At 43.8% G+C, this 25,183-nt stretch overlaps 1 protein-coding gene across 1 annotated transcript; it reads right to left on the bottom strand.

Moving 5' to 3' along the window:
- Positions 1 to 9,787: 9,787 nt before the first annotated feature.
- LOC311131100 (disks large homolog 1-like) lies at positions 9,788 to 23,350 on the bottom strand (the record flags this gene model as incomplete). The annotated part of the gene is made up of 4 exons (XM_084163913.1): positions 22,530 to 23,350; positions 21,978 to 22,109; positions 10,047 to 10,222; positions 9,788 to 9,793 (listed from the first exon to the last, which is right to left on the bottom strand). Exons 1-4 carry the CDS (start codon positions 22,546 to 22,548, stop codon positions 9,788 to 9,790), a joined length of 333 nt encoding a protein of 110 aa, XP_084020039.1. The 5' UTR covers positions 22,549 to 23,350.
- Positions 23,351 to 25,183: the final 1,833 nt, after the last annotated feature.

Below are 25,183 nucleotides of genomic sequence, written 5' to 3'. Positions count from 1 at the left end.
CATCTGTGATTGTAGCGTTCTCCCTGTGCTTGTCACTGGTGCACTCGCTCGTGAGCTGGCTGCTCGTTCTAAATACTTGGTAATCTGTTCAAAACAGTGTCATCATGTGCAGCAGTGGTGATGACATATTTTACATGCAAAAGTGAAATAGTTGTATTTATGCTTTTGTTCAAACGCACAGATCTTCCCAAAGAAACTACTGGTAGTTTGAAAACCTGGCATAACATTCCTGTCATCCTGCTTCGTCATGCTGAATACCCCGGGTGTTCGACCAATCAGCGGCCGACACTGCCGACCATATTCCTGTTCTAGTAACCATGTATAAAAGTGATTTAGAAAAAAAGTTATTTCTGATCCAGTTGAACTGGGCCACAGAGCCTCAGTGGTTGTGGGCCTGGATGGCCTTAGTCATGCAGGGCAGGGCTGGGGAAGACTTATGAGTGCTGGGGAGGAGATGGCCCCCGCTGCTAGCCAGTCTAATAAAATATTCATACACACCCTGGGACCACCCAGCCCTTTGAAGGGACTGCTGAGCCACCAACCCAATATCAGCCTCAGTCAGAGAGGCAGAGGCAGAGCTACAAACGTTGATCTGATGTAGAAATAACAGTAAACGTGAGCTACTGTAACGTAGGAAGGCAGGGGTGAAGGAAGGGTCAGGGGGTCGCCACCTCAGGATAGGGGTCAGACAGCAAACAGTAGGCACTGAATAGAAAAGATAAATGCATGTACGTATGTACAGTATATCTCTGTGACAAACAAATTCTCTAAATTAACTGTATGAGATTATTTACTCGTGAACAAACAAAAAAATATGTAGACCTGTTTAAAATGACCTTGGGCAAAGCAAACCCCAGTGGGGACTATTCACCAAACACCCTTTTTCATGTAATCTATCTGGGAGTTATTATTATAAATGTCTAACTTTATCAAACAAATCGTTTGAATAATCTCCCCTCAGATATGCTATATAGGCTCCTCTGACTAATCAGCATCATGAGAATCCTGTAATGAAATCATTCAAACTCCAATAACTTTCAAGCAGGCGCTGTTGGTGTTATGCAGTATTCCCAACTTTGTTAAAGCAAACAAATACTTAGAAAAGCCTGGTAAGCAGCCTACCGTAAATAGGTATCAGATTAACTGCCAGTCCTGTTACCTACAATAAACATGTCATTAGGCTAATTGAGCACTTGTGTATTTATGTATAAATCTAATATCAAGATCATCAAAAATGTACTTAAGCTGTGACACATCTGATTAAGCTGGCTTGTGATGGTTAATACATTTATCATGAAGCATGCCAACTGGAAAAAAATATCCACTCCTTCAAATCAACGGTGCGCTCTCTCTGTGCGCATCTGGTCAACTACGGACGGACATGCAACACCAGCTTGCTTACCTTGGTGGTAACAATGCATAGGCAGTCCATTCTCCCGAACACTGCAGCAGCCCCGGACCGCTCAGCATCTCATAATGATCCTCCAGCACCACCTCGGCGCCTTACGACCACACAACTACCCCCCCCTAAACGCGTGTAGTCAGCACAGCACACACCGCCTCGGTGAGTGAAAGTCATTCCATGGTGAGGTCAGCATCCTTTGTTTCGCAGGTTAACGGAGGGGCGGGCGGGATAAAGAGGATGCTCCATTCGCTTCCACTGATAATAGCAGCTCAAGTAGCTACCGACACGCACGATAGGCTGGCGCGCTCACAGGAGCATTGCGCTCCCACCCTCACACCATTTCAGCGCTGGTAGTCAGAGAGAGCCACGTGGGCTACAGTAACCCACAGTAGGGTAGGATGATGTGTAGAGTGTAGGACGCTGGTGTCTTCTTAATCCCTACAGTCTCATTATTTAGAGGAAAATTATCAGGGCTGCTGCTGGTCTAAAACTGTGCTAATCAAGGCATGCTTTTATCATAACGGGCAGCTTTACAACCTGTCTGGTTGGGAGAAAATCATCCCTCAATTGAATCTATTACAATGAAACTCACTCGTCAATCACACATTTGAAATATAGATACATTTGAAATGTTGCTCATTTCCCATGTAATATTCTGTAAAACATAATATTCTCTATATACGTTTCCCATCAACTAAACGTATGGAAAGCTCCCAGATCTCAATACTGAAATAAAAACAGAGGATGTCAGCATGTAAACATTTGTGAACCAAAACATTAGAGACCCAGTGACCTTCAGGGGGGGGGAGTTGAACACATGAATATTCCAACAGTCTGGATCTCAGATGGTGTTCTGTGGAGCATGGAGCCGTCAAATGACTTCCCTAAGGCACGGACCAGAGTGGACAGACTCCTAACTGCCTCAATCTACTCACTCTCCCTCACTCGCAAAACACTAACAACAAAACTAACACAACAGCCACAGAAAGAAAACTAGGACACATGCTGACTAACGCTGATATATGATTTAAAAGCACAGAATTGCCTTGGAGCGGAACTCATTTGCAGCAAGTGTGGCGACCTCTTCTCTACTAGAAGTAAGAGATGTGCTAAGTAATGAACATTTAAAAGATTTCAGGTTATTAGAGGCACCAAGTCTGGTGTGGACTGGGTAAGGGTGAATTAATGGGGCGATGACATTTCGGGGACCTAGGCTAAGGAGTGAAATGGTACCAGCCATATATGAAATCTACATGAAATCAGAGTCCAGTGTGTGACTGGTGGACATCATGCCATGAGGCAGATACAGCGCATTCGGAAAGTATTCAGACCCCTCAACCTTTTTCCACATTTTGATACGTTACAGCCTTATTCTAAAATGGATTACATTGACTTTTTCACTCATCCACCTACACACAATACCCCATAATGACAAAGCAAAAACTGATTTTTAGAAATGTTTGCAAATGTATAAAAAATTAAAAACTGAAATATTACATTTACATAAGTATTCAGACCCTTTACTCAGTACTTTGTTGAAGCACCTTTGACAGCGATTACAGCCTTGAGCCTTCTTGGGTATGACGCTACAAGCTCAGCACACCTGTATTTGGGGAGTTTCTCCCATTCTTCTCTTCAGATCCTCTCAAGCTCTGTCAGGTTGGATGGGGAGCGTCGCTGCACAGCTATTTTCAGGTCTCGCCAGAGATGGTCGATCGGGTTCAAGTCCGGGCTCTGGCTGGGCCATTCAAGGACATTCAGAGACTTGTCCCGAAGCCACTCCTGCGTTGTCTTGGCTGTGTGCTTAGAGTCGTTGTCCTGTTGTAAGGTGAACATTCGCCCCAGTCTGAGGCCCTGAGTGCTCTGGAGCAGGTTTTCATCAAGTACAGTGGCTTGCGAAAGTATTCACCCCCATTGGCATTTTTCCTATTTTGTTGCCTTACAACCTGGAATTAAAATTGATTTTTGGGGGGTTTGTATAATTTGATTTACACAACAGGCCTACCACTTCGAAGATGCAAAACATTTTTTATTGTGAAACAAACAAGAAATAAGACAAGAAAACTGAAAACTTGAGCCACCTTTGCAGCAACTACAGCTGCAAGTATCTTGGGGTATGTCTCTATAAGCTTGGCACATCTAGCCACTGGGATTTTTGCCCATTCTTCAAGGCAAAACTGCTCCAGCTCCTTCAAGTTGGATGGGTTCCGCTGGTGCACAGCAATCTAAGTCATACCACAGATTCTCAATTAGATTTAGGTCTGGGCTTTGACTAGGCCATTCCAAGACTTTTAAATGTTTCCCCTTAAACCACTCGAGTGTTGTTTTAGCTGTATGCTTAGGGTCATTGTCCTGCTGGAAGGTGAACCTTCGTCCCAGTCTCAAATCTCTGGAAGACTGAAACAGGTTTCCCTCAAGAATTTCCCTGTATTTAGCGCCGTCCATCATTCCTTCAATTCTGACCAGTTTCCCAGTCCCTGCCGATGAAAAACATCCCCACAGCATGATGCTGCCACCACCATGATTCACTATGGGGATGGTGTTCTCAGGGTGATGAGAGGTGTTGGGTTTGCGCCAGACAGAGCATTTTCCTTAATGGCCAAAAGGCTCAATTTTAGTCTCATCTGACCAGAGTACCTTCTTCCATATGTTTGGGGAGTCTCCCACATGCCTTTTGGCGAATACCATTTTTTTCTTTAAGCAATGTCTTATTAATGGCCAGTCTTCCGTAAAGCCCAGCTCTGTGGAGTGTACGGCTTAAAGTGGTCCTATGGACAGATACTCCAATCTCCGCTGTGGAGCTTTGCAGCTCCTTCAGGGTTATCTTTGGTCTCTTTGTTGCCTCTCTGATTAATGCCCTCCTTGCCTGGTCTGTGAGTTTTGGTGGGCGGCCCGCTCTTGGCAGGTTTGTTGTGGTGCCATATTCTTTCCATTTTTTGATAATGGATTTAATGGTGCTCCGTGGGATGTTCAAAGTTTCTGATATTTTTTTATAACCCAACCCTGATCTGTACTTCTCCACAACTTTGTCCCTGACCTGTTTGGAGAGCTCCTTGGTCTTCATGGTGTCGCTTGCTTGGTGGTGCTCCTTGCTTAGTGGTGTTGCAGACTCTGGGGCCTTTCAGAACAGGTGTATATATACTGAGATCATGTGATAGATCATGTGACAAAAGATTGCACACAGGTGGACTTTATTTAACTAATTATGTGACTTCTGAAGGTAATGTAGTGCACCAGATCTTATTCAGGGGCTTCATAGCAAAGAGGGTGAATACATATGCACGCACCACTTCTCCGTTATTTATTTTTTTGAAACAAGTTATTTTTTTCATTCATTTCACTTCACCAATTTGGACTATTTTGTGTATGTCCATTACATGAAATCCAAATAAAAATCAATTTAACAAAATAGGAAAATGCCAAGGGGGATGAATACTTTTGCATGGCACTGTATCTCTCTGTACTTTGCTCCATTCATATTTTTTCCCTTTATCCTGACTAGTCTCCCAGTCCCTGCCACTGAAAAACATCCCCACAACATGATCCTGCTACCACCATGCTTCACCGTAGGGATGGTGCCAGGTTTCTTCCAGATGTGACGCTTGGCATTCAGGCCAAACAGTTCAATATTCGTTTCATCAGACCAGAGAATCTTGTTTCTCATGGTCTGAGAGTCCTTTAGATGACTTTTGGCAAACTCCAAGCGGGCGGTCATGTGCCTTTTACTGAGGAGTGGCCACCATATGGCCACTCTACCATAAAGGCCTGATTGGTAGAGTGCTGCCGAGATGGTTGTCCGTCTGGAAGGTTCTCCCATCTCCACAGAGGAACTCTGGAGCTCTGTCAGAGTGAACATCAGGTTCTTGGTCACCTCCCTGACCAAGACCCTTCTCCTCCGATTACTCAGTTTGGCCGGGCGGCCAGCTTTAGGAAGAGTCTTGGTTGTGCCAAACTTCTTCCATTTAAGAATGATGGAGGTCACTGTGTTCTTGGGGACCTTCAATGCTTCAGAAAATGTTTGGTACCCTTCCCCAGATCTGTGCCTCGACACAATCCTGTCTCGGTACTCTACAGACAATTCCTTCAGCCTCATGGCTTGGTTTTTGCTCTGACATGCACTGATAACTGTGGGACCTTATATAGACAGGTGTGTGCCTTTCCAAATCATGTCCAATCAATTTAATTTACCACAGGTGGACTCCAATCAAGTTGTAGAAACACCTCAAAGATGATCAATGGAAACAGGATGCACCTGAGCTCAATTTCGAGTCTCATAGCAAAGGGTCTGAATACTTATGTAAATAAGGTATTTCTGTTTTGTTATTTTAATACATTTGCAAAATATTCTAAAAGCCTGTTTTCACTTTGTCATTATGGGGTTTTGTGTGTAGATTGATGAGGGAAAACGTTCATTTAATCCATTTTAGAATAAGGCTGTAACCTAACAAAATGTGGAAAAAGGGAATGGGTCTGAATAGTTTCCGAAGGCACTGTAGATAGGCATGGAGTGACAGAACAGAACACACCTCGTCTAAACAGAGTACTTACGTGCCTGAACTCGGCAGAAAAAGATTTTCCTAGCACAAGGAGTATTTCTGTTAGGAGGGGGGAGTCCTACCAAGGCCATGTTATTCACAGGGAGGAGGAGGGGAGGAGGGGAGGGGAGAGAGAGACAATCAATTCATTTCAACAAAGACGTTGCCATGAAAAGCTATCCTTTAAAACGTAGCCTAAACTTTAACTAAAAAGGTCTTACAGATAAATATTACCCCCTGCTTAAACAAACAAACAAACAAACAGGGATAACCCCATTGCAATATCAAATCTGAGAATATGGATTATTACCGAGCTTAGCAGCACTGGGTGACACTGGTGGTGACTGCAAATCATTTTCCAACTCAGTAACTTGAAGGCTTCAGCACATATGGTTAAAATAATATATCAATGAATTCAAAATCAGCAACACAGAACACATAAACTGACCATTTGATATCAGGCATGAATACACAATTACATTTCTGCCAAGCATTTAATAGTTGCGCATTACTATTGTGATGCCACACAAAGATGAACAGATATAACCACAGAGCATAATGTCAGGGTGCTATATCTATGGCTATAACCCCATTTCTCTCTCAATACAAAAGGTTCATTATTAGGGAAAAAAGGTAACACACTTGCTGAGAAGTCAAGATGGGATGATGGGAGGACAGAACAGGACACCTGTCAGGAGGAAGCTTCCTATGGCTCCTATGGAGGTATGAGTGCCAGACAGACAGACAGACCGACAGACAGAGACAGGACAGGAATGCATAGCAGCTGTATGGTAGAAACCATAGAAATAGAATCCATAGAACAGGCCTCCCTTTTCAAGTCAATGATGTCATCTCTTGGTCGACTGAGAATTGTCTGTTCTTTCGACCAATCAATTGGTTGACATTTTTTAAAACGTGCATTTTTCCATATATAGCCACACGTGTTTTAATAAAATCAACTATATGCACTGAGATTATCTGATGCTTTAAGCACACTGTTTGATGAAATAATTAAGGCACATAAATGACTCAAGAGGGTGCCAGAGATCAAGATAACCAGAAGAAGAAAAAAAAAAACTGTTCCCAACCCAACCCTCCGCAACTCGCTCCTGCTGCCCTTCGCAGATTCTGCCATTTTGCTCCTGAAGTTGCCTGTAATAGGCTACACCAGGGGTCGGCAACCGTTTTCACGTGGAGTGCCAATTTACAATTTATCTCACTATTTCTACCGATCTGCGTGCCAGTTATGATTTTCATATGCATCTTTTAGTGGAACAGCTTCATTTACATAATAATAACGTATTTGTGTTCTATTGCCAACTCGGTAAAAATAGCCTACATAAAGCAAACAAATAAAAACATTGCAGGTAGAAAATATACTGAAAAGAATAAAGATCCTATAAATTACATTGGCTACGCATTGAGGTTTGTTTGTCATGTTGACAAAAAAAACAGAAAACGTGAGCGTGCATAACTATTCACCCCCACAATGTCAATATATTGTAGAGCCAACTGTTGCAGCAATTACAGCTGCAAGTCTCTTGGGGTATGTCTCTATAAGCTTGGCACATCCATCCACTGGGATTTTTGCCCATTCTTCAAGGCTGTGATTTTTGCCCATTCTTCCCTGTATTTAGCGCCATCCATTATTCCTTCAATTCTGACCAGTTTCCCAGTCCCTGCCGATGAAAAACATCCCCACAGCATGATGCTGCCACCACCATGCTTCACTGTGGGGATGGTGTTCTCGGGGTGATGAGAGGTGTTGGGTTTGTGCCAGACATAGCGTTTTCCTTGATGGCCAAAAAGCTCAATTGTAGTCTCATCTGACCAGAGTACCTTCTTCCATATGTTTGGGGAGTCTCCCACATGCTTTTTGGCGAACACCAAACGTGTTTGCTTATTTTTTTCTTTAAGCAATGTCTTTTTTCTGGCCACTCTTCCGTAAAGCCCAGCTCTGTGGAGTGTATGGCTTAAAGTGGTCCTATGGACAGATACTCCAATCTCCGCTGTGGAGCTTTGCAGCTCCTTCAAGGTTATTTTTGGTCTCTTTGTTGCCTCTCTGATTAATGCCATCCTTGCCTGGTCTGTGAGTTTTGGTGGGTGGCTCTCTCTTGGCAGGTTTGTTGTGGTGCCATATTCTTTCAATTTTTTCATAATGGATTTAATGGTGCTCTGTGGGATGTTCAAAGTTTCTGATATTTTTTTATAACCCAACCCTAATCTGTACTTCTCCACAACTTTGTCCCTGACCTGTTTGGAGAGCTCCTTGGTCTTCATGGTGCCGCTTGCTTGGTGGTGCCCCTTGCTTAGTGGTGTTGCAGACTCTGGGACCTTTCAGAACAGGTGTATATATACTGAGATCATGTGACACTTAGATTGCACACTGGTGGACTTTATTTAACTAATTATGTGACTTCTGAAGGTAATTGGTTGCACCAGATCTTATTTAGGGGCTTCATAGCAAAGGGGGTGAATACATATGCACGTACCACTTTTCCATTATTTATTTTTGAGAATTTCTGAAACAAGTTATTTTTTTCATTTCACTTCACTATTTTGTGTATATCCATTACATGAAATCCAAATAAAAATCCATTTAAATTACAGGTTGTAATGCAACAAAATAGGAAAAACGCCAAGGGGGATGAATACTTTTGCAAGGCACTGTAGTTTTCAATTTCCAGCACCAGTCAGCTTTATTTGTGCAAGGGATAAGAAGTAATCAGGTATTTTATGACGTTTCCACTGGATCAGAGTATAACATTTTTCCCTTTCACGCCGAGGCTAGGTCATTAGCGAAAGGGAGAGAGCTGGAAAGATTTTTCAAATACATTGAGGAACTATTGTCATTCTCAATGGATGTAAAAATAGACTTTGTTTACTTGCTGTTTGAGGTGAATAAAAAGCAAAAAAATTACTTTGAAAATACCTGCAGTCAACTTGTGCAATACTTTAGGAGATAAAGAACATGGTGTTCTTCATTTCACCGGTCACATTATTATGAAGCTTACAGTAGTCCCCAGTCACTTATCACGTGGTGTTTGTTCAGTTCCAGCTCATTGGTGGTGGTGAGTTAAGACAACCAGAAATACTATCAGACAACGAATACATTGACAAAACTCGTAAATGCAATCAAATAAACCAAAACTTGTTTCTCATAAATCTAGCATAGTGAGCTCAGCAAACAACGTGTCCACTCGGACAATGAGGACGGGGAAACGGCTGTAATAATTATATATTGAGAGCATTAACATAAATTACCAAAACCAAACAAACATTGTAGATTAGAAATGATGGGAATGAACGGTAAACATTACTACTAGTGATATATGTAATGGAATCGGTAGACACTAACAATCAAAGAGCAAACAATTCACACGAGGAAGTCATGAAATTATGAATGCGCACAAATTGGTGGGAGAGAGATGCGCCTTGTGCAGCCCTCATGTGCCATAAAAATAAGATATAACATTTGCGACCGCTTGGCAAAAAATAAAACGCTGTTGATCAACAGCCTATGACCAAACAATCGACCAGTCGACTAAAAATGGGGTCAGCCCTAGTGGACTGGCAGCCATTGCGAGGTGCGAGTGTATCCATGAGTTTACCAGTCATGCCAGGGTTAGAGATTCCAAGGCCTTTCTATGGATTCTATTTCTATGGTAGAACCACTGTGTGGGTGTAGTAGGACAGAGGACCAGGAGGTGCAGAGGAGCAGTGACGTTTGAGCCACATCGTCTCATCTCACAGACAGCCAGTAGTACTGAAGCCACACTACTGTGGTGTACATTCCACAGGAGGATCAGCATTTTCTCACACACACAAAGAGACTCAAACTCAAGACTTAAACCTAAGCACAAACACCCAAAGAGCAAGGTATGGTGACTGGGCACATAGCCAGACACATAGAGCATGGCTATGGAAACAGTGAGCGGGGTTGCCAGTTGCCATAGCGAGCCTATAGGAACAGTGAGCAGCAGGCTGGCTTTATACCACATTTGTTCTAGCGGAGTGGGTTGCCAGATTGGGACATTATAAACAGGGCTTATACCATACAAGGTGCTTATAACAAAGCTTATAAGTACTTATCACAGTATGCTTACCTCTATGCTGGACGTAAGGCTGCTGGGCAGGGTGTCAGAGGTGACAGCAGTGGAGGGGGAGGGCAGGCTGGAGAAGTCCCACAGGGTGACAGGGGGAGCGGGGGGCTCTGCAGGCTTGGCTGCCTCTACACATGTCTGGCCATCCTGTAAGGTCACTTCATAAAACTCCTGGATCTCTGGAGGAGTAGGGAGGAGAATGGGGAAATGTCAATGAGGGGAATGGAGAGTGATGAATCTGTTAGCGCTAGGTGTTGTGGTTCTTAGAAAAACACAATAAATCAGACTATGTTCAAACTGGTATATTATGTCTCTGGTTTCAGTATGTCTCAGCATGTAAGTAAGTGTGTTTCAGTATGTCTCAGCATGTAAGTACGTGTGTTTCAGTATGTCTCAGCATGTAAGTAAGTGTGTTTGAGTATGTCTCATGAGGCTACATTATCTGATACATTATCCATACTCAAGTAAAACATTTATTTACTATAAATCCAGTCGGACAACAAAATAAGTTACGCATAGGCCTAATTAACCTTTTTTTTGTAGTACTACATGCACGTTATCATGCCCACCGCACTCGTGTACGTCTAGAGTAACAGCATAATGTCAGGCATGTGATATGATGTCTCTGAGCTATGTACAGTAGCATGTTACATGAGTAAGGGCTGATGACATTAGTTCAGAGAACCAGTGGTGTAAAGGCCAAGCCCAGCCCTCCCTGTGACCCGTGTCAGATGTTTATGATCTTCATTCCCATTCAATATGACCTTTACTTTAAGGATTTAACAGCTAAAGAGAGATTTCAAATAGACCTACTACTAGAACCCATGCCTGACATTTCTAAATGGAGCGGAGACCTCTCTTCACTCTTACTAACTACTGGAAAGTGTAGACCGTAGAGGGTAGACCGTTCACACATCAGAAATACTACAAAACATGGATTAATTTAACAACATGGATATCTAGTAAACTGAAATTAAACTAGACCTGGGCTCAAATATATACGTATTTAATTGTTTTTTATTTAAACTAATTATTTGTGTATTTTAGTATTTTCAAATAATGTGGCCAAATCAGCTACCTCTATTTGAAGTATTTGAAAGTATTTTCAAAAAAACGTCCTATAAATAGCCAATATAATTTTTTTATACTTATTTACAAATACAATATTTCAAATATCCCTAGGACCAAACAGACCTGGGTTCAAATGCATTGAATATTTAAAGATGCACTATGCAGAAATCGCTCCGCCATTTCCTGGTTGCAAAAATGTCTGTTTATGTGACAAAACAAGCAAGTATAGTGTAGAGAATCATTATACCTTCTAAAGAGCTGTGAAATATTGTATTTTCAGCTGTTTGAAGCTGGTGTACAAAACCGAAAGTAAAAGACGCAAAAACAAAACTTAAAGATGAACTGAAACATTTTAGTAAGTTATGGTGATTTTGATAACCAATTGTGATAAAGATGCATGTTCCTACCCTTAAAACTGCTGAAAAACTCATATTTCTGTTAAAACTTTAGAAAATTGCCTCATCTGACTACTGTGTGCCGCCATCTTGATAACGTGTCAACAATGACATCACTTGAATGGTTTGTCTGACAGGCAGCTCAGACTACAATGCATGTTAGAAGCCTCATTGAAAATGTTTTCATTTGGACAACAATAAAAACTATGAAAATAAGAGCCTTTTTAGAAGGCTATCCGATTAGAGACTAGCCAGTTAACATGACATGGATGATAAATTCATCCACAAAAAGTATGCTGTGCAAATTGGGCTATCATAGCTAGCCAGCTAGTCGAAAACCATCAGCTATTGATGGATATTTTGCTAGCTAGTGACGTTAGCAGAAAAGCTTGCTTCAGTGCAGGATTTTAATATGGACTATTGATTTCACCACGCATAATTTGGTAAATCTCACAACTAACTGCAATTGATATAATAGGAGTGTGTCACGACCCGGTGCGAGAAACAGTCACTAATAATTGTCAGAACCCAGAAGATGAGGCAGACACAGCTGTACTAGAGATGGTGGTTTATTAAAGAACAAAATCTTCAGGCAAAGAAGCTAAATCCACAATGTCCAAAAATACAGCCAAGATGCACAAAGAGGAAAACCTCCAAAAACAAAAGAAACTCCACAAAGTGGTAAAAAACAGCAGGGAAAAAAAAACAAACCTCAAAAGACTACTCAAACAAAACACAAGAACTAAACCAGAGAACCTCTGGAAAATCCCACCAGAGAAAAATCTATAAAAACAAGGCTTGGGCTGGGGCTGGGTGCTAACTTACAAACACTGAGCAAGGAACTGAGGAACACACAGGGTTTAAATACTAACAAGGGAATGACCTACAGGTGCAAACAATAATTAGAGCAAGAAAAACAAAAGGTACAAAAAGGTGCAATGGGGACATCTAGTGACCAAAACCCGAACAGTCATGGCCAAAACCTGACAGAGTGAACACTGTTAACAAACCTACATGTCTGTAACCTACATAACCTACTCCTGAGTGGCGCAGTGGTCTAAGGCACTGTGCCACTAGAGATCCTGGTTCGAATCCAGGCTCTGTCGCAGCCGGCCGCGACCGGGAGACTCATGGGCGGCGCACAATTGGCCCAGTGTCGTCCAGGGTAGGGGAGGGAATGGCTGGCAGGGATGTAGCTCACTTGGGTTCAATTCCCACGGGGGGCCAGTATATATAAAAAAATATGTATTCACTAACTGTAAGTCTCTCTGGATAAGAGTGTCTGCTAAATGACTAAAATGTAAAAATGTATCTAACTCTTTCATAACAGACACCTAGCTAGCTAGCTTGCATTGACTGAACACTCGTTTTTCTATCCAGCTGTTTCTAGCCTCTCCTAGGTTTGGCATATCTGTAGTCCTTCACCGCAAACCATATTGAATACCGTGTCATACATAGTGCACATGATCTGCCTGCAAATTTGACTTTATTATTGTGGGCATTACCATGCAGTTAGCTTACTAACCTTGTTTGCGTCTAGCTTTCAGGCTAACTTCGGCTAACACAGTACGATCCGATGCCAATGTCAAAACTACTGTAATGTTTAACGCAGCTATACCACAAACATGTTCAAGTGGGTTTTTGACTGAACTATACAGGCTTAATCGATGCTAGGTAACTGCTTTGTTATTGTTATTGTTATTGTGGATGTCATGCAGTGCGGTTGTGTTTTCTGTTGTGTCCTCGTGTAAATAGCCTCTGTAGCTCAGCTGGTAGAGCACGGCGCTTGTAACGCCAAGGTAGTGGGTTCGATCCCCGGGACCACCCATACACAAAAATGTATGCACGCACGACTGTAAGTCGCTTTGGATAAAAGCGTCTGCTAAATGGCATATTATTATTATTTAGTTTTTTGTATTTTTTCGTATATATTTCTCTATCTCACTTTCCATCCTTTAACTAAATATACTTTCCTGCAACCCGCCTCACCCAATGTGGAACGGATTCTATTATTTCTTTATTATTATCAAGAACCTATGGCTGAAACTAGCCAGCTAGCCAACTAACTAGCTACTTGCTATTAGCCACCGTTAGCGGTCTTCACCACTGTCCATGGCCTGCACTACCTACCAGCCAGCTCTAGCCTGGACAATTATCGGCCAGTCTGCACAGCGTGCTATCGACCCAGAGCATATCGGATTTTCTGCCGGAATCACTGAATCACTGGACCTCTTAAACGCTAGTAAAACTAAATGCATGCTCTTCAATCGAACGCTGCTTGCACCCGCCCGCCCGACTAGAATCACTACTCTCGGCGGGTCTGACTTAGAATATGTGGACAACTACAAATACCTAGGTGTCTGGTTAGACCGTAAACTCTCCTTCCAGACTCACATTAAGCATCTCCAATCCAAAGTTAAATCTAGAATCGGCTTCCTATTTCGCAACAAAGCCTCCTTCACTCATGCTGCTAAACATGCCCTCGTAAAACTGACTATCCTACCGATCCTTGACTTCGGCGATGTCATTTACAGAACAATTTCCAGCACTCTACTCAGCAAATTGGATGTAGTCTATCACAGTGCCATCCATTTTGTCACCAAAGCCCCATATACTACCCACCATTGTGACCTGTATGCTCTCATTGGCTGGCCCTCACTACATATTCGTCGCCAAATCCACTGGCTCCAGGTCATCTATTAATCACTTCTAGGCAAATCCCCGCCTTATCTTAGCTCATTGGTCACCATAGCAACACCCACCCGTAATATGCGTTCCAGCAGGTATATCTCACTGGTCATCCCCAAAGCCAACACCTCCTTTGGCCGCCATTCCTTTCAGTTCTCTGCTGCCAATGACTGGAACGAACTGCAAAAACCTCTGAAGCTGGAGACACTTATCTCCCTCACTAACTTAAAGCATCAGTTGTCAGAGCAGCTTACCGATCACTGTACCTGTACACAGCCCATCTGTAATTAGCCCACCCAACTACCTCATCCCCATACTGTTATTTACATTGTTATTTATTTTGCTCATTTGCACCCCAGTATCTCTATTTGCACATCATCTTCTGCACATCTATCACTCCAGTGTTAATACTAAATTGTAATTATTTTGCACTATGGCCTAGTTATTGCCTTACCTCCATAACTTACTACATTTGCACACACTGTATATAGATTTTCTATTGTGTTATTGACTGTACGTTTTGTTTACCCCATATGTACCTCTGTGTTGTTGTTGTTTTTAATCGCTCTGCTTTGCTTTATCTTGGCCAGGTCGCAGTGGTAAATGAGAACTAGTTCTCAACTGGCTTACCTGGTTAAATAAAGGTGAAATAAATACTAATGTTGGGTAACAGTAGCTAGATGTATCCTACAGCTGAATGAGCTCAAAGCGCGGGTTTTTGACCGGACTGTCACGCTCGTTCATTAACGAGAAGGACCAAGGCGCAGCGTGATATGTATTCATATTTATTTACGTACTGAACACACGACAAAACAACAAACGAAACGTGAAGTCCTAGGTAGACAAAATAACATACCTCACACGGAACAAGATCCCACAACTGACTGGTGCCAAAAGGCTGCCTAAGTATGGTCCCCAATCAGAGACAACGAGCTACAGCTGCCTCTGATTGGGAACCACCCTGGCCAACATAGATCTCAACGATCTAGAAACTAAACATAGAAATAAACACAACACGAAATATACACACCCTGACTCAACAAATAACCGTGACAGGGCGTGACAGTACCCCCCCCCCAAAGGTGCGGACTCCGACCGCGCCACATAAACCTAATAGGGTAGGGGCCGGGTAGGCATTCCGCCTCGGAGGCGGATCCGGCTCCGGAGTGGAGCCGCTGGCCGGAGCTGGACTGGACCCCGGTGGAGCGGATTGCTCTGGCTCCGGAGTGGAGCCGCTGACCGGAGCTGGACCAGGCACCGGTGGAACAGGCACGGGCCGTGCCGGACTGGACACACGCACCACTGGCTTGATGCGGGGAGCAGGAACGGGCCGGACTGGGCTGACGACGCGCACCCCTGGCTTGGTGCGGGGAGCAGGAACGGGCCGTGCCGGACTGGACACACGCACCACTGGCTTGGTGCGGGGCGCAGGAACGGGCCGGACTGGGCTGGCGACGCGCACCACTGGCTTGGTGCGAGGGGCAGGAACAGGCCGGGCCGGGCTGGCGACGCGCACCACTGACTTGGTGCGAGAGACAGGAACAGGCCGGACCGGGCTGGCGACGCGCACCACTGGCTTGGTGCGAGGGACAGGAACAGGCCGGACCGGGCTGGCGACGCGCACCACTGACTTGTTGCGAGGGACAGCAACAGGCCGGACCGGGCTGGCGATGCGCACCACTGGCTTGATGCGAGGAGCAGGAACGGGCCGAACCATACTGGGAACACCCACCACTGGCTTAGTGCGAGAATCAGGAATGGGCCGGACCGGACTGGCGACACGCACCACTTGATTGGTGCGAGGAGCGGGACTGGGTTCCTTCATTAACCCCCGCTCCTTCTGCTGCCTAACCAGCTCCTCTCGCCGTGCCTCTACACTTTCCTTCTGCTCCCTCTGCACCAATGACCCCCTTAATCTGGCGGCCTCCTCTGCTAAACGGCCGAAACGTGAAGTCCTAGGTAGACAAAATAACATACCTCACACGGAACAAGATCCCACAACTGACTGGTGCCAAAAGGCTGCCTAAGTATGGTCCCCAATCAGAGACAACGAGCTACAGCTGCCTCTGATTGGGAACCAAAAAGCCATGAGTAAAGTAGGCGTGCGGACACTCTACCATTCCCATGACGTTGTTTCAATATGGCTGAAGCTACATCTCTCCAAGCATGTGCTAGGCGCTGCGGCCACATCTCTCCAAGCATGTGCTCAAAAAAATATATAATATTATGTTCTGAAAGCATTTTCATAACATCACGTTCAACAAGGTTACCTAACATCAACATGTAAAACAATGTAGGTTGATTTGAGCGTTTCAGTTCCACTTTAAGAACAGGAAGCCAGGTAGTATTTGAAGCCATGTCTGAATGAAACTAGCAGTGAATAGTGGTGATGCAAGTACAGCCAATGCCTATTAGGGTGCTAAGTTGCCTCCGAAATAAGGTGGTGCAGAGTGACAGAAAAAGCTCAAACTAGAGCCCAACCAATGGTTTTTTGGGGTCCAATACCAATTCCGATTTTTTGTGGGGGACAAAGCTTAGCGATACCGATATATATCCGCCGATATACTGTTTTGCAGCGGGGAAATGAACGTGTCATTTTTCCACACTGAGATCTAGGCTTGTATGGTATACCGTTATTACCGTATACCGGGGTATTTGGTAAAAGCCACGGGATGGTTTATCAATACCGTTGAAACTATTTATTATACGTTTTTTTTTATACATTTGAATATTTGTAGGTACTTTTTAAGTAAATACCTGCAGTCAACTTGTGCAATACTTTAGGAGATAACATTGTGTTCTTCATTTCACCGGTCACATTATTATGAAGCTTACAGTAGTCCCCAGTCACTCATCACGTGGTGTTTGTTTACAAGCACACAACGACAAGAGACCGGAGCCTTGTGAGTCACTCACTGTTGTGCAGCATATCTGTATTCCCAGTCATGTGAAATCCATAGATTAGGGCCTAATGAATTGATTTCAATTGACAGATTCCCTCATATGAACTGGAACTCAGTAAAATCATTGAAATTGCTGCATTTTGCGTTTTCTATTTTTGTTCAGTATAGTTCTCTATGGGATTATTACATGCACTTGTTAGCATTGCTAACCTTCGGATTACAAAGTATCAGCGGGGTTTGAATACAGCGCCCTTTGTGTTCAGTGCCGGTATTACTGAATATCCCGGTATGGCACAAGGTCCGTATGAAGGTATGACAGTCTGGATACAGCCAAAGCTTAATGAGTTCCAAAATAGTAATTGTCCAAGAAATATGGTTCAAATGTTGATTTCTTACATTGTGACAATAATGATACATCATGAGAACGGCCCCAAATGATCAGATATGCATGAGATTTCCTTTTTTCCATCCTATTTATTGGATATCGGTTATCGGTTATCAATATAGGTTAATATCTAGTTCAAACATTTATTTTACTCTTCATGTGTTCCATTCTGTGATTGAGCTGCAGATCTGATCTGGATCTGATCCTTCACTGAAACAACTGCACCAACTAAGTGACAATTAGCTCTCACATCATGTGCGTGTGTACACTACCCATTTTAGCCCTTACTCACACGACTTGGCTATGTGTAGCCTTTCACTAGGGAGCTTAGCTTGGCTAACTGCTTGGTAAATACAGTGCATGTGGTGGTTTACAGATGTGCAAACAGGACTGGTAGGGATTCAGGACCAATCACCAGAGACTACACTAGCGTACGTACACCAACGTCAATCTGATTTGATTTTATATATATAGCTCTGAGTTAGGCATGATTCTGCAGAGGGCACAGCTGCCCTGGCACGCCCTGGCCTGCCCTTCCTCCAGTCAGTGTGATGTTTCCAGGGCATGGTAGAGCCTAGACCAGGTAAGGAGGTAAGGCTCTGATATACAACACTTAAGGAGAAAGCCCAGGATTATTGATCACTGTCTCAGGTTACAACCTGCCACAGGAAGGAATTACACTGGAGGGAACCCCGATGGTAAACCGCTTACCTTACATCATATGTGAGAGAAAGTACAGTACTACTGCTTATCACTACTGTATTCCTGTCATTCTAGCTTTTTTTTTTTATGTAGTCCTCCAGAGGGTTAAAGTTAGTCAAGGTCTAGTAATGCCCTGCCCCTGACCTCTCACCTCTAACCCCTGGGCACCAGGTCAAGGCATGCTGACTCTGACCTGCTAAGAGGGGACTGACCTAAGCCGACCACCTCTGAATGCAGGTCAGCAACGCATCATAGCATTACCAGATACCTGAGATAGGAGACCAGGGAAGAGTGTGTAGGTGGCAGGAGAACATACACACACACACACACACTGGAGGCAGCTTATAGCAGGCCCTGCATGGCAGGTCCCTTTACAACTTAGTGTTTGACATTGGCAATACCCAAAATGTCAAAATCAAGACGCTGTTTCTCTGAGGCCAAAGACACACTTTTCCGTCCATCCCTTCCTGAAGATAGCTGGCCTGCCTGCCTGCCTGCTGTATTCACCTTGCACCACTAAAGACTGCCTGAGACTATATATAGGATAGGCTGCTATAGGAAATAATTAGAGCAGGATACCCTGGTGTGGCACAATGGGCCCTGAGTGGAGCTCTATACAGCTCTCTGACACATACAGGGGGAGGAAGAGGAGGAAGAGGAAGAGGAGAAGGAAGAGGAGGATGAAGTGAGTTAGACTTTCCCCCACACAATTTGTAGTGTGCTTTTCATCAGGTTTCAAAGCATGCCATGAATGTAATTAATCACCTTGGGTGTGTCTATGCAATTCAGATTAAACTGTATCCTCCCTTCTCAAACACAATTCAGCAAACACACACTTACATACATATGAACATACGCACACTCAATCTCTATCCAGGTGGTTTGATACAGCTGCCGAAGCCCTAAAAATAAAACCAGCTATAAAAAGGTTTTGAATGTTTTGAGTGCAGTAGACACATTCATATTTGTACAGTAAAACAGACCTGGGGCACTATTCAACCAAAACCAGCGACTTCTCCTGCTGCCCAGCGATGAGGTCAAATAAGAGTTGGATAAAGCTGCTGTACAATTAGATCTACGTATTGAGAAGTGACACGCACTCACTAACACACACTAACACACACTAACTCACTAACACACACTAACTCACTAACACACTAACACACACTAACATACACTCTCCCCTGAAGACTCCTCTCTGACAAGCAAGTAAATCAGAAGGGATTACCAGCAGTAGCATCAGAGTAATCATGTCAGTAGACGGATTACACTCCTGACTCTTATCATACATATCTTACACAGCGCAGATTGCTTCCCATCCTATCCCACTTTTTCATCAGCAACCAACAACAGGACCCAACAGGAGGGAGGGAGGAGTGAACGAGAGAGGGTCAGAGGGAGTGTGTGTGTGTGTGTGTGTGTGTGTGTGTGTGTGTGTGTGTGTGTGTTAGATTACTGCACTGTATTTCTGAGTATTTATCAGCAGTCAGTCATGTGTGTATAATGCAGGAACTTGTGTGTCCATGCAAGGGTCAAGGTCAAGAAATATCCTGTGTGTGAATTGATCAAAGAATGAAACCCTAGGGTCGGGAGAAACAGGGAGAGACAGAAAGAGACAAAGAGACAGAGAGACAGAGAGACAGAGAGACAGAGAGAGAGAGTGAGAGAAACAGGGAGAGAAAAACAGGGAAAGACAGGGAGAGAGAGAGAGAAACAGGGAGAGACAGAGAGCGAGAGGGAGAAACATGGAAAGAGAGTGAGAGTGAGAGAGAGAGAGGAGAGACAGGGGAGAGACAGGGGAGAGAGACAGGAGAGAGACAGGGGAGAGCCAGAGGAGAGACAGGGGAGAGACAGAGGAGAGACAGGGGAGAGAGACAGGGGGGAGAGACAGGGGGGAGAGACAGGGGGGAGACAGAGGAGAGAGACAGGGGGGAGACAGGGGAGAGACAGGGGAGAGACGGGAGAGAGAGGGAGAGACAGGGGAGAGACAGCGGAGAGAGGGAGAGATATGGAGGTCCAGGGGAACCAGCTAATGAGATTAAAAGAGCATGTAAAGGAGGACAATGAGGAGTGGTTAGCCAATCAAGAAGCCATGCTCTTCAATTACACCAGTGAATGGAGGGGTTTCAATCCAATCTACAACAACACAACACCCATATGAGTTACTGTAGGGGTGGTGGTGGCCCTAGGGGTGGGCTGGTGGAAAGGAATCAAATGAGTTAGCCTAACTGTCCGGACTGGAAGTTCTATCACATAAAAAAATGTCTTCCCAGAGTTGACAGGGTTGTTAATGGAATCTTTCATCCTCGAACAACTGATGTCAAGCACCGGTTCACAACATCTTCTCTTACTCTTAAGAAATGTAACATGAGTACTGCTATGATCAAATGTGACCATTCTTCAACTTTTGTTGGAGAAACAACAAAAATGGAGTAAAGCAACAGCCAGTATCTGTCTACTGAGCAGCCGATTATCTTACAGGCAGACTTTAGATCCAAAGGTCATATTAGAAGAGGTGTTGTTACAAAGTCCAAAAATCTACAGTACAACACACGTACCCTTTATTGGCTCCTGAAACAGATTATAGAAAATAGACGACTCTCAACCTGGGTAGGCCTATATTCATTAGAAACAGTAAAAAATACTAGCCGACTAAACTCAACTCCACGATTTACGATGGACTTGAGCGGTGACTAGTGTGGGCGGACTGCAGCTCTGACGTCACGTGAAATGACGTTTTTATCAAAAACTACTGATTTCAGAACAATGTTGTGTTTAATTCTTTGGGTGCTGAAATCAGTAGTTTAAATCGGCTGTAAAAAAAAAAAAAAAAAAAGTATATATATATATATACTAGCCTTATACTGCAATGCAGGGCCTGTAAAAGGGGAAACATAGCAAACGCACGCACACACACTGTTTAAAAACAGAGATGTAACTCAAGACAGTCGAGACAGGTTCTTGGTATAAGGCCAGGCTCCAGAAAACCACCACTTCTGGGTCAATACTACAATAAGGAGAGAGGAGGGGCTAGCCGGTGAAACATTGTGCACGCCAAAATGAACAACACATTGGGAATTCCTGCTCTGTAGGGTTGCTGTGGTGCCGAAGCCTATAGGACAGGACGTTACACTAGGCTGCCCTCACGCCAAGTAGGCTACTTTGGGAACAAGAAAGTTATTACTAAGTCAGTAAACTAAAAGAATGACGGAATTGTAGCGATAGGAAACAAAACAAATGAAGTTAGTTAGTAGTGTACTAGTTACTATGGTATTACTGTTATGAAGCCCTAGAGAAAAATAAAATAAAAAATAAATTGGTCATTTAGCAGACGCTCTTATCCAGAGCGACTTACAGGAGCAATTAGGGTGAAGTGCCTTGCTCAAGGGCACATCGACAGATTTTTCACCTAGTCGTCTCGGGGATTAGAACCAGCGACCTTTCGGTTACTGGCACAACGCTCTTAACCACTAAGCTACCTGCTGCCCCGAGAAGGCACAGGATAACTTGAAAATATTAGAATGAACTGATTTATAATGACCATTCTGTTTGAATCAAATGACTGTCTTCCTTGCTGGGTAAAATACTCCAGCATGGCGAGATCAGCGCGCTCCGGGTGGGGGAGAGGCAGGTTACGGTAAAAACAGAAAAACCTGTTTGTATTGCTCAAGCAGGTTAGGCAGGTGACACTGACAATACACAGGAAAAAGTAGTGGAAGTCGACTGATTTGACAGACTTTTGTGTTTGTGAACACATTAGGCCTAGGTTTGAATGGAAGGGGTTTCATACCTATCAAGGCTTGAAAGAGGTTGCTCTGAAAGATGTTGATGACTCTTTCTAGTGACTGTCTGAGTTGTCGGTCTTCTGTCTGTCCAAGTTTCGTCTTGTATTCCTCCATGAGTAGTAAAGCTCTTTCAGCATCTGTAAACAAAACATATCAACAACCAACAAGGCAATGACTCAATGAATGGCAACTACATTGATACACAATCAAATTCAAGCATTAGGCTTGATATGGCTATGTGATATCAACCGACTGGCTAAGGGTTTCATATTTAAAATCGGTGACTGAGACAGTCAGGTGGCAGAATGCATTGGCAACAACTCACGTGCAACATGCAACATATGTGTCTCTGACTGTCGCTATATTTGTTGCACGATATCAGTTGAGGTGGCAACACCATGAACTGGCAACAATGTTTCTTTTCATCTGCATTGGCCTGCTGTCGTTTGCTTTAGCTTGCTACAGCTATTGACATTCTGTAGCATATCGCTTTCATAGCAGGCTGCCATTACATGTGATGTGCTATCTATCACAAAACAGACGAAAAGGATTCTCACCTTTCTTTCGTATAGGCATGACAGCTCCCAAGTGCAGCGGAAAAGTAAACGCAGGCACTGTTTCGTGCGGGCTAATGTTGGGTGTTGTAGCCTACACTCCCTTGCTTCAGATATCCTTTGCTACTGTTGCCAGAGGGGCAGAGCCAGGAGTTTGCACCGTTTTAGCATGAACAGAAACTAGTCTATTCTCTCCTCAAAAACGCAATGTGCGCTATAGCTCCCGCCTGTTCAATAGACTACAAAAGGCACAGTTTTATTTCTTACTGGACTACAAACATTCAATGAATCCAATTTTTTGTAGATTATAGCCTATTCAGATGACCTGCCGTGAATGCCAATGTGACCAGCTTGTATCGCTGGCAGGGTTAAGTGACAGGGTTCATTTAAGATACTGCCACCCGCCAATAGTGACAGCGCAGGGCAAGATTCCGACACCACTTTCCTACTAACACCTTTGTGACACCCTATTGCCGTATGTCACGTTCGTATCTCCAATCAACTCTCACGTTCGTATCTCCAATCAACTCTCATACACTAAACATAAACAACCCGGTTCTCAGCAAGCCCTGCCCTGTACTGTGCAATTCATTGAGCAGCCTGAAAATCTGAGAACGTGTCTAGTTCAAAGTGGCAGAAGAAACTGCAAGTAAAAAAATCCCAAAGTTCAGTCTGTGCATTAGGGAGTAAATCCTATTTTCGTTTCCGAGTGCTGAATTACTCGTTTCCCGCTCTCCTGTCTTTATCTCTCTCGGTCCGGCAATATTTCCACAAGTTAAAGTTCCCTTGCTCGGCGCTCTCCCCTCCTCTTTTTTTCCACCAATGTATCAGGAATTCCCAAACTTTCCTCCAAAATGGCGTCCAAAGTGTGGAATCGGATCACATGATCCACCCCTCGCCACTAATGGTGTCGGTAGGCTACAGAGTTACCGAGGAGGTGGGATCTAAGAGTTTATAAGAAACAACTTTAAACTGCTTTCAAAAGTCACTTTACATTGAGTGTTCTAAAACCTATGTATTAACAAACATGGTATTGGCTAGGGTTTTACAGTGTTATTTGGCTGGTGTCAGGTAGCCAAAACATTGTTGCATAGACTAACAAAAGTTACATTCAAGCACACAGGTTTTTCAGTAGGGGGGAAAACACATTTGGTTTAAATGAACTGTATTATTATGTTAATGTTTTTGATCTGTTAATGTTCAAATAAAACATATTTGCATAGAGAGAAATTGTAATAACAGGGTGTTTGACGAGATTAAACTATGGAGGACAGGCAATGAATTGGAAGATTACACCCCTGACATGTCAGATTGATAGTAATCATCCCAATACCTGGTTAAACTGTGAAGACTTCACCAGGGGACTTATTGAATATTGTCCACTGACACTACACACACAGAATCAATATAGAGCTGCGATGCTCATCCTGCCTTTGGCGCCAAGACCACAGTCAGATGGGTTAGTCTGCACCTGGTTAGTGCACCTGGATTTGGTGTGCTGGGTTGCCAGTCTGATCCCAGACAATCCAACTATCCTAGCATCAACAGTCTTTTCCATACATGGCACAGAACAAGATGCTGTCAACCTGTATTCATTCATTAATTCATTGACTTATTTTTTTGTGTGTGTGAGTGTGTGGAAACTTTCGTTTGCTGTAAAGTTTATTTTTTTTTATTTTTATTATTATCATTATTATTTAATTGTTATTATTATAAGACAATAGTTGCCATATTATTCTTAAGTATATATATTAAAAAAATAAAAGTGGAAACATCTCAAGAGATTTAATCTTGAAAAAATGTAGAATAAATACATGTATAAATTCATGAATTCATCCATTCATCCATTTACAGTCACTGCTTACTGTTCACACCAAGGACTTCCATTTTATCAGAGAACCTGCTGTCGTTCACCACCATTACAAACAGGTCCAAATTCTCTGCTGGTTTCAAGCAATGGTCTAAATCCTAGAGCCTCCTTATATCGCTCTCTCTCTCTCTGCCTGCCTGTCTGATTCTTGCATTGTCATGCTAAACTGACCCATTGTGCACTCGGTTAGCAGCGCTCTATTTGGTGTTGTCTCAGATTTATATTCCTGGTGTCTGTCATCTATATACTAACATAAACTCTGGCCTGGCTGGTTCTCTGTATGGTATGGTATGATATAAATAACCCTGGCCTGTCTGTTCCTGATGCTGCACTCGCTCACATTTACACAGACCAGCTAGCAGCAGCAGCACTCACTATGGCCCAGATTAGACAGCAGTGAGGGAAGGAAAGGAGGAAGAGAGGAGGAAGAGGAGAGGAGAAGAGGAGAGGAGAGGAGAGGAGAGGAGAGGAGAGAGGAGAGGAGAGGAGAGGAGAGGAGAGGAGAGGAGAGGAGAGGAGAGAGAGGAGAGGAGGAGGGAGGAGAGGGGAGGAGTGAGAGAGGAAGAGGAGAGGAGGAGAGGAGAGGAGAGGAGAGGAGAGGAGAGGAGAGGAGAGGAGAGAGAGAGGAGAGGAGAGGAGAGGAGAGGAGAGGAGGAGAGTGGGAGGGAGAGGAGAGGAGAGGAGGGAGGGGGGAGGAGAAGGAGGGAGAGGAGAAGAGGAGAGGAGGGAGGAGGGGAAGGAGGGGAAGAGGGAGAGAGGAGAGAGGAGGAAAGGAAAGGAGAGGAGA

The sequence above is a fragment of the Coregonus lavaretus genome, assembly GCF_964263955.1.
Source record: "Coregonus lavaretus genome assembly, chromosome: 6".
Lineage (NCBI taxonomy): Eukaryota > Metazoa > Chordata > Actinopteri > Salmoniformes > Salmonidae > Coregonus > Coregonus lavaretus.
The sequence above is the reverse complement of the archived record's forward strand: the minus strand, read 5'-3'. Positions and strand labels throughout refer to the sequence as shown.